Source organism: Salmo trutta, chromosome 12 (genome assembly GCF_901001165.1).
Source record: "Salmo trutta chromosome 12, fSalTru1.1, whole genome shotgun sequence".
NCBI lineage: Eukaryota > Metazoa > Chordata > Actinopteri > Salmoniformes > Salmonidae > Salmo > Salmo trutta.
The window spans coordinates 48,540,671-48,550,670 of record NC_042968.1 but is presented as its reverse complement, the minus strand read 5'-3'; the positions used below and the strand labels follow the sequence as shown (position 1 = coordinate 48,550,670).

Genomic DNA, 10,000 nt, shown 5'->3' with positions numbered 1-10,000 from the left:
CATGGAGAAGACTGATATCTACCCTACCATCCATGGAGGAGGCTGATATGTCTACCCTACCATCCATGGAGGAGGCTGGTGGGTCTACCCTACCATCCATGGAGGAGGCTGGTGGGTCTACCCTACCATCCATGGAGAAGGCTGATATCTACCCTACCATCCATGGAGGAGGCTGATATGTCTACCCTACCATCCATGGAGAAGACTGATATGTCTACCCTACCATCCATGGAGAAGGCTGATATGTCTACCCTACCATCCATGGAGAAGGCTGATATGTCTACCCTACCATCCATGGAGAAGGCTGATGGGTCTACCCTACCATCCATGGAGAAGGCTGATATGTCTACCCTACCATCCATGGAGAAGGCTGATATGTCTACCCTACCATCCATGGAGAAGGCGCAGGAGCTGACGGACCCGTCGTGTCCCTTGCTAAGGGTCAGGCCACCGTGGGAACGGAACGTTCCTGTCTGGACGTCCCACAGCTGCAGCGTCTTGTCCCATGATGCAGTGCACAAGTAGCGTCCGTTAGCAGTGAAACAGCAGTTAGAGATGACGTTGGTGTGGGTGCTGTGTTTGGGACAGGATAGAACAACAATTTGTATTGTCATAATGCATATCGGAATATTGGGTTTCCTTGGTACAAAAGCCTCAACGTGACCTTGACTAACACTAATTAGTTTGAACTGTGTGCAATTGTCACAACGTCTACAGAAGGTGGCGCCTCTCCCCTTTCGGGGCGGCTCTCGGCGGGCGTCGTCGCCGGCCTACTAGCTGCCACCGATCTCCTTTTCATTTTCTTTTAGTGATGTCTGGTTTATGTTAGCACTTGTTTTTTGAGTTAGTTCATTAGTGGGGGGGTATTTAGTCTGTCTGTTTCGGGTTTGGGATTTTTGCGGGATTATTTGTGTCATTTTATTGTAGGTTGGGGATTTGGGGTTTTCCTCTGCCGTTCGGTTGTTTAGGCTTCCGGGTTTTGCTGGGCTGCGTTCCGACTCGGTTTGAGGGTTCTCGCACGTTGCTGGATTTATTTTACCCTGCCTTGTATTTACGGTACCGTAAATTCCGGACTATAAGCCGCAACTTTTTTCCCACGCTTTGAACCTCGCGGCTTAAACAATGACGCGGCTAATATATGGATTTTTCCCGCTTTCAATTTTTTTTTCTCCAAAAAAACACATTCTGTGACGTGCTCAGTTTTTTGGGCAGCATGAAGCTTTCATTAGACCAATGAAATTGGCGAACGGGGTTAAGGTCAAACACCTTTTTTGTTTACTGTTTAGATTAAATCGAGTGCTCTCAAACTTCCCATCATTCTGATTACGGTAGTCATTTTGTCACCCTCATCATGGCAAAGACACGGAGAAATGCATATGATGCAGCTTTCAAGTTGAAGGCGATTGATCTGGCTGTTGGAAAAGGAAATAGAGCTGCTGCACGGGAGCTTGGTCTTAATGAGTCGATGATAAGACGTTGGAAACAGCAGCGTGATGAATTTTTTATTTTTTGTTACAAGCCGTGTTTCGTTAAAGCCTATTTATTTTTTGTTACAAGCCGTGTTTCGTTAAAGCCTATTTATTTTTGTTACAAGCCGTGTTTCGTTAAAGCCTGTGTAAAGTTAATTTGTTTCAATGTACCGGTAGGCACCTGCGGCTTATAGACATGTGCGGCTTATTTATGTTCAAAATAATATTTTTTTTTAAATTCAGTGGGTGCGGCTTATATTCAGGTGCGCTTAATAGTCCGGAAATTACGGTACTTTTGGACTGGTGTTAATTAAACAGGTTTTTCCCCACGTACGTTAGTCTCCTGTGCCTCCTGCGCCTGACTTCACCCCTCCTGCATGTTATAGTTGCACGACAGCAATAGTTAGTGGACGAGGTTCATTTGAAGCTAATGAAAAGTTCAAATAATAATAAATAATAATCTAATAACAACAAGATTGATGTTTGAAAAAAACTCAGGTTATAAGATAACGAGCCAAGCAACCCATGGTGAAAGATATCAACCAGCCTCACAGGTCAACACGGGGACAGAGTTAGGTCTACCTACTGTCATAGGGGGATCAATAACATATCAACCAGCCTGACAGGTCAACACGGGGACAGAGTTAGGTCTACCTGCTGTCACATGGGGATCAATAACATATCAACCAGCCTGACAGGTCAACACGGGGACAGAGTTAGGTCTACCTGCTGTCACATGGGGATCAATAACATATCAACCAGCCTGACAGGTCAACACGGGGACAGAGTTAGGTCTTACTGCTGTCACATGGGGATCAATAACATATCAACCAGCCTCACAGGTCAACACGGGACAGAGTTAGGTCTTACTGCTGTCATAGGGGGATCAATAACATATCAACCAGCCTGACAGGTCAACACGGGGACAGAGTTAGGTCTACCTGCTGTCACATAGGGGGGGATCAATAACATATCAACCAGCCTCACAGGTCAACACGGGGACAGAGTTAGGTCTTACTGCTGTCATAGGGGGATCAATAACATATCAACCAGCCTCACAGGTCAACACGGGGACAGAGTTAGGTCTTACTGCTGTCATAGGGGGGGATCAATAACATATCAACCAGCCTCACAGGTCAACACGGGACAGAGTTAGGTCTTACTGCTGTCATAGGGGATCAATAACATATCAACCAGCCTGACAGGTCAACACGGGGACAGAGTTAGGTCTACCTGCTGTCATAGGGGATCAATCACATATCAACCAGCCTCACAGGTCAACACGGGGACAGAGTTAGGTCTACCTGCTGTCATAGGGGGATCAATAACATATCAACCAGCCTCACAGGTCAACACGGGGACAGAGTTAGGTCTACCTGCTGTCATAGGGGGATCAATAACATATCAACCAGCCTCACAGGTCAACACGGGGACAGAGTTAGGTCTTACTGCTGTCATAGGGGGATCAATAACATATCAACCAGCCTGACAGGTCAACACGGGGACAGAGTTAGGTCTTACTGCTGTCATAGGGGATCAATAACATATCAACCAGCCTCACAGGTCAACACGGGGACAGAGTTAGGTCTTACTGCTGTCATAAGGGGATCAATAACATATCAACCAGCCTCACAGGTCAACACGGGGACAGAGTTAGGTCTACCTGCTGTCATAGGGGGATCAATAACATATCAACCAGCCTCACAGGTCAACACGGGGACAGAGTTAGGTCTACCTGCTGTCATAGGGGGATCAATAACATATCAACCAGCATGACAGTTCAACACGGGGACAGAGTTAGGTCTTACTGCTGTCATAGGGGATCAATAACATATCAACCAGCCTGACAGGTCAACACGGGGACAGAGTTAGGTCTTACTGCTGTCATAGGGGGATCAATAACATATCAACCAGCCTGACAGGTCAACACGGGGACAGAGTTAGGTGTTACTGCTGTCATAGGGGGATCAATAACATATCAACCAGCCTGACAGGTCAACACGGGGACAGAGTTAGGTCTTACTGCTGTCATAGGGGATCAATAACATATCAACCAGCCTGACAGGTCAACACGGGGACAGAGTTAGGTCTTACTGCTGTCATAGGGGATCAATAACATATCAACCAGCCTCACAGGTCAACACGGGGACAGAGTTAGGTCTACCTGCTGTCATAGGGGATCAATAACATATCAACCAGCCTCACAGGTCAACACGGGGACAGAGTTAGGTCTACCTGCTGTCATAGGGGGATCAATAACATATCAACCAGCCTGACAGGTCAACACGGGGACAGAGTTAGGTCTACCTGCTGTCATAGGGGATCAATAACATATCAACCAGCCTCACAGGTCAACACGGGGACAGAGTTAGGTCTTACTCCTGTCACATAGAGATCAATAACATATCAACCAGCCTGACAGGTCAACACGGGGACAGAGTTAGGTCTACCTGCTGTCACATAGGGGGGATCAATAACATATCAACCAGCCTCACAGGTCAACACGGGGACAGAGTTAGGTCTACCTGCTGTCACATAGGGGGGATCAATAACATATCAACCAGCCTCACAGGTCAACACGGGACAGAGTTAGATCTTACTGCTGTCACATAGGGGGGATCAATAACATATCAACCAGCCTCACAGGTCAACACGGGGACAGAGTTAGGTCTACCTGCTGTCACATAGGGGGGATCAATAACATATCAACCAGCCTCACAGGTCAACACGGGACAGAGTTAGATCTTACTGCTGTCATAGGGGATCAATAACATATCAACCAGCCTCACAGGTCAACACGGGGACAGAGTTAGGTCTACCTGCTGTCATAGGGGATCAATAACATATCAACCAGCCTCACAGGTCAACACGGGGACAGAGTTAGGTCTACCTGCTGTCACATAGGGGGGATCAATAACATATCAACCAGCCTCACAGGTCAACACGGGGACAGAGTTAGGTCTACCTGCTGTCACATAGGGGGGATCAATAACATATCAATCAGCCTGACAGGTCAACACGGGGACAGAGTTAGATCTACCTGCTGTCACATAGGGGGGATCAATAACATATCAACCAGCCTCACAGGTCAACACGGGGACAGAGTTAGGTCTACCTGCTGTCATAGGGGGATCAATAACATATCAACCAGCCTCACAGGTCAACACGGGGACAGAGTTAGGTCTACCTGCTGTCACATAGGGGGGATCAATAACATATCAACCAGCCTGACAGGTCAACACGGGACAGAGTTAGATCTACCTGCTGTCATTGGGATGTCGAGTTTTATGTTCCTTTTAATGGTGTAGAAAGCCCTTCTTGCCTCGTCTCTCAGATCGTTCACAGCTTTGTGGAAGTTACCTGTGGTGCTGATGTTTTAGGCCGAGGTTTGTATAGTTGTTGTGTGCTCTAGGGCAACGGTGTCTAGATGGAATTTGTATTTGTTTTCTTGGCTAATGGACCTTTTTTGGAACACCATTATTTTGGTCTCACTGAGATTTACTGACAGGGCCCAGGTCTGTCAGGGCCCAGGTCTGACAGGGCCCAGGTCTGGCAGGGCCCAGGTCTGTCAGGGCCCAGGTCTGACAGGGCCCAGGTCTGGCAGGGCCCAGGTCTGCTCAGGGCCCAGGTCTGACAGGGCCCAGGTCTGACAGGGCCCAGGTCTGACAGGGCCCAGGTCTGGCAGGGGCCCAGGTCTGTCAGGGCCCAGGTCTGGCAGGGCCCAGGTCTGTCAGGGCCCAGGTCTGACTGAATCTGTGCAGAAGATCTAGGTGCTGCAGTAGGCCCTCCTTGGTTGGGGACAGAAGCACCAGATCATCAGCAAACAGTAGACCTTCTAGTAGGGTGAGGCCGGGTGCTGCAGACTGTTCTAGTGCCCTCGTCAATTCATTGATATATATGTTTAAGAGAATGAGGCTTAAGCTGCATCCCTGTCTCACCCCACGACCCTGTGGAAAGAAATGTTTGTTTGTTTTTTTAACTGCACACTTGTTGTTTGTCTCCATGGATTTTATAATGTGGTATGTCTTTCCCCAACACCACTTTCCATCAATGTGTATTTTGAGACCCTCATGCCAAAAGCTTTTCTGAAATCAACAAAGCATTTTTTATTTAACCTTTTATTTAACCAAGTCAGTTAAGAACAAATTCTTATTTACAATAACGGCCTACCCCAGCCAAACCCGGACGACGCTGGGCCAGTTGTACTCCGCCCTATAGGACTCCCGATCACGGCCAGATGTGATACAGCCTGGAATCGAACCAGGGACTGTAGTGACGCCTCTTGCACTGAGATGCAGTGCCTTAGACCGCTGCGCCACTCGGGAGCCCATAAGCATGAGAAGACACTGGTTTGTTAATAAGGGTGTGCAGGGTGTATACCTGGTCTGTCCTACGGTCTGTCCTACGATCTGACCTATGGTATTTTGGTAGAAAGCCAATTTGACATTAGCTCCATTGTTTTCACTGAGCAAATGGAGTCTGCTGTTAAGGACACTGCAGAGGATTATTCAAGAGCTCTCTCTCTCTCACTCCCTCTCCCTCCCTCCCTCCCTCCCTCCCTCCCTCCCTCCCTCTCTCACTCCCCCTCCCTCCCTCCCTCCCTCTCTCTCTCTCTCTCTCTCACTCCCTCTCCCTCCCTCCCTCCCTCCCTCCCTCCCTCCCTCCCTCCCTCCCTCTCTCTCTCTCTCTCTCTCCCTCTCCCTCCCTCCCTCCCTCCCTCCCATGAAAGTGATGGATGGAATCAATAAGAATGAGAATGAATGGAATGTAGTGTGTCCCATATGACACTCTGTCTCCTATATAGTGCACTTCTTTTGACCATGGCCCATAGTGCACTATATAGGAGACAGGGTACCATTTGACCAGGGCCCGTAGTGCACTATATAGGAGACAGGGTACCATTTGACCAGGGCCCGTAGTGCACTATATAGGAGACAGGGTACCATTTGACCAGGGCCCGTAGTGCACTATATAGGAGACAGGGTGCCATTTGACCAGGGCCCGTAGTGCACTATATAGGGAATAGGGTACCATTTGACCAGGGCCCGTAGTGCACTATATAGGGAATAGGGTGCCATTTGACCAGGGCCTGTAGTGCACTATATAGGAGACAGGGTACCATTTGCCAGGGCCCGTAGTGCACTATATAGGGAATAGGGTGCCATTTGACCAGGACCCGTAGTGCACTATATAGGAGACAGGGTACCATTTGACCAGGGCCCGTAGTGCACTATATAGGAGACAGGGTACCATTTGACCAGGGCCCGTAGTGCACTATATAGGAGACAGCTTACCATTTGACCAGGGCCCGTAGTGCACTATATAGGAGACAGCTTACCATTTGACCAGGGCCCGTAGTGCACTATATAGGAGACAGGGTACCATTTGACCAGGGCCCGTAGTGCACTATATAGGAGACAGGGTACCATTTGACCAGGGCCCGTAGTGCACTATATAGGAGACAGCTTACCATTTGACCAGGGCCCGTAGTGCACTATATAGGGAATAGGGTACCAGTTGACCAGGGCCCGTAGTGCACTATATAGGAGACAGGGTACCATTTGACCAGGGCCCGTAGTGCACTATACAGGAGACAGGGTGCCATATGAGACGTAGCCCATGGAAAACAGATCTCTGGGGAACCAGATACCGTTTGGTGTTAATTAAAATATCCACCACTCTACAGTCCTGCATCAATCTATCTGACATCATACCAGGTTATATATTAGTTCACTGTCCTGCATTAATCTATCTGACATCATACCAGGTTATATTTTAGTTCACTGTCCTGCATCAATCTTTCTGACATAATAACCAGGTTATTTATTAGTTCACTGTCCTGCTTCAATCTTTCTGACATAATAACCAGGTTATATTTGAGTGCCCTGTACTGCAGTGCATGTGTTATAATGAGAGTCCTGTGTATAGTGCTATCAGGAGACATAGCAATATTTGATCCTGTATTTTAAGAGGACAGTTTGAAGGTTAAAACCCAGGCGTGTCAGATGACTGTGTAAAACACAGGGTCCTAGTTCTGGCATACAGTCTCTCTAGCTACTGCATCTACATTTTACGATGCCGAGTTTGATTCTAATTTAACTGCAGGGAGTGTTTTGCAACTTTTATCGTCCATTTCTGGCCGATAAACATTTTTATTTTTTTAACTGTACATCAGTCAATAATGTGTCTTTAAAAGGAGACCAGTGAGTTCACCAGTCCACTGCGGACCGCACACATAACGATCTGAGGTGTGATTATTAAATATCTGGTACTGACAAATCTTTATTAAGGACATCTGTGGTCAGAAATGACAACAAAAAAACAGCTGTTATGATGTTCCTTGATGCTCTGGTCAGTTGTCAGCCTGGCAGTGCATGTTGTCTATCATCCCAGGGACTGTGTGTAAAGTCTAATATAATCAGTGTTATCTCAGGGACTGTGTGTAAAGTCTAATATAATCAGTGTTATCTCAGGGACTGTGTGTAAAGTCTAATATAATCAGTGTTATCTCAGGGACTGTGTGTAAAGTCTAATATAATCAGTGTTATCTCAGGGACTGTGTGTAAAGTCTAATATAATCAGTGTTATCTCAGGGACTGTGTGTAAAGTCTAATATCATGAGTGTTATCTCAGGGACTGTGTGTAAAGTCTAATATAATCAGTGTTATCTCAGGGACTGTGTGTAAAGTCTAATATCATGAGTGTTATCTCAGGGACTGTGTGTAAAGTCTAATATAATCAGTGTTATCTCAGGGACTGTGTGTAAAGTCTAATATAACCATTGTTATCTCAGTGACTGTGTGTAAAGTCTAATATAATCAGTGTTATCTCAGGGACTGTGTGTAAAGTCTAATATAATGAGTGTTATCTCAGGGACTGTGAGTAAAGTCTAATATAATGAGTGTTATCCCAGGGACTGTGTGTAAAGTCTAATATAATGAGTGTTATCTATCATCCCAGGGACTGTGTTTAAAGTCTAATATAATCAGTGTTATCTCAGGGACTGTGTGTAAAGTCTAATATAATGAGTGGTATCTTCACCTGTTGATGGAGAGGGTGGTTTTGGTGGAGACCAGGTCCCACAGTTTGATGGTTCTGTCTTCAGAGACACTGGCTACGTGCTGACTCTGAGGGTCAAACCGGCACCGCGTGATCGTAGACTTGTGGTGATCTGAGGGAAGTGACAGCATTAGACATGACTTAAACTGAGACTCAGTGACCTGTCGTTACCATTAGACATGACTTAAACTGAGACTCAGTGACCTGTCGTTTCCATTAGACATGACTTAAACTGAGACTCAGTGACCTGACGTTTCCATTAGACATGACTTAAACTGAGACTCAGTGACCTGACGTTTCCATTAGACATGACTTAAACTGAGACTCAGTGACCTGACGTTTCCATTAGACATGACTTAAACTGAGACTCAGTGACCTGACGTTACCATTGGACATGACTTAAACTGAGACTCAGTGACCTGTCGTTACCATTAGACATGACTTAAACTGAGACTCAGTGACCTGACGTTTCCATTAGACATGACTTAAACTGAGACTCAGTGACCTGACGTTACCATTGGACATGACTTAAACTGAGACTCAGTGACCTGTCGTCACCATTAGACATGACTTAAACTGAGACTCGGTGACCTGACGTTTCCATTAGACATGACTTAAACTGAGACTCAGTGATTTTGACGTTACCATTAGACATGACTTAAACTGACATTACCATTAGACATGACTTAAACTGAGACTCAGTGACCTGTCGTTACCATTAGACATGACTTAAACTGAGACTCGGTGACCTGACGTTACCAGGAGCAGCAGGATATTGTAGATGAGAGCGATGCAAGACGATGCACACACATACAAAATATCAGTGCATTGTTTTACCTGTGGTATACAGGTATTACCTGTGGTATACAGGTATTACCTGTGGTATACAGGTATTATACATCAGGTATTGTTTTACCTGTGGTATACAGGTATTACCTGTGGTATACAGGTATTATACATCAGGTATTGTTTTACCTGTGGTATACAGGTATTACCTGTGGTATACAGGTATTATACATCAGTGCATTGTTTTACCTGTGGTATACAGGTATTACCTGTGGTATACAGGTATTATACATCAGTGCATTGTTTTACCTGTGGTATACAGGTATTACCTGTGGTATACAGGTATTATACATCAGTGCATTGTTTTACCTGTGGTATACAGGTATTACCTGTGGTATACAGGTATTATACATCAGTGCATTGTTTTACCTGTGGTATACAGGTATTACCTGTGGTATACAGGTATTATCTGTGGTATACAGGTATTATACATCAGGTATTGTTTTGTCATACCTGTGGTATATAGGTATTACCTGTGGTATACAGGTATTACCTGTGGTATACAGGTATTACCTGTGGTATACAGGTATTATACATCAGGTATTGTTTTGTCATACCTGTGGTATACAGGTATTACCTGTGGTATACAGGTATTATACATCAGTGCATTGTTTTACCTGTGGTAT

The 10,000-nt window shown here is 45.9% G+C and overlaps 1 protein-coding gene across 1 annotated transcript in view; it reads right to left on the bottom strand.

The window, feature by feature from the left end:
• The window catches only part of LOC115202561 (WD repeat-containing protein 88), a 37,789-nt gene that overhangs the window by 6,384 nt on the left and 21,405 nt on the right, over positions 1 to 10,000 (bottom strand). The window contains exons 6-7 of the mRNA XM_029766681.1: positions 8,511 to 8,640; positions 389 to 573 (exon numbers count right to left, since the gene is read on the bottom strand). Of these exons, the coding sequence (XP_029622541.1) occupies positions 389 to 573; positions 8,511 to 8,640 (315 nt within the window). The remainder of the gene's footprint in view (positions 1 to 388; positions 574 to 8,510; positions 8,641 to 10,000) is intronic.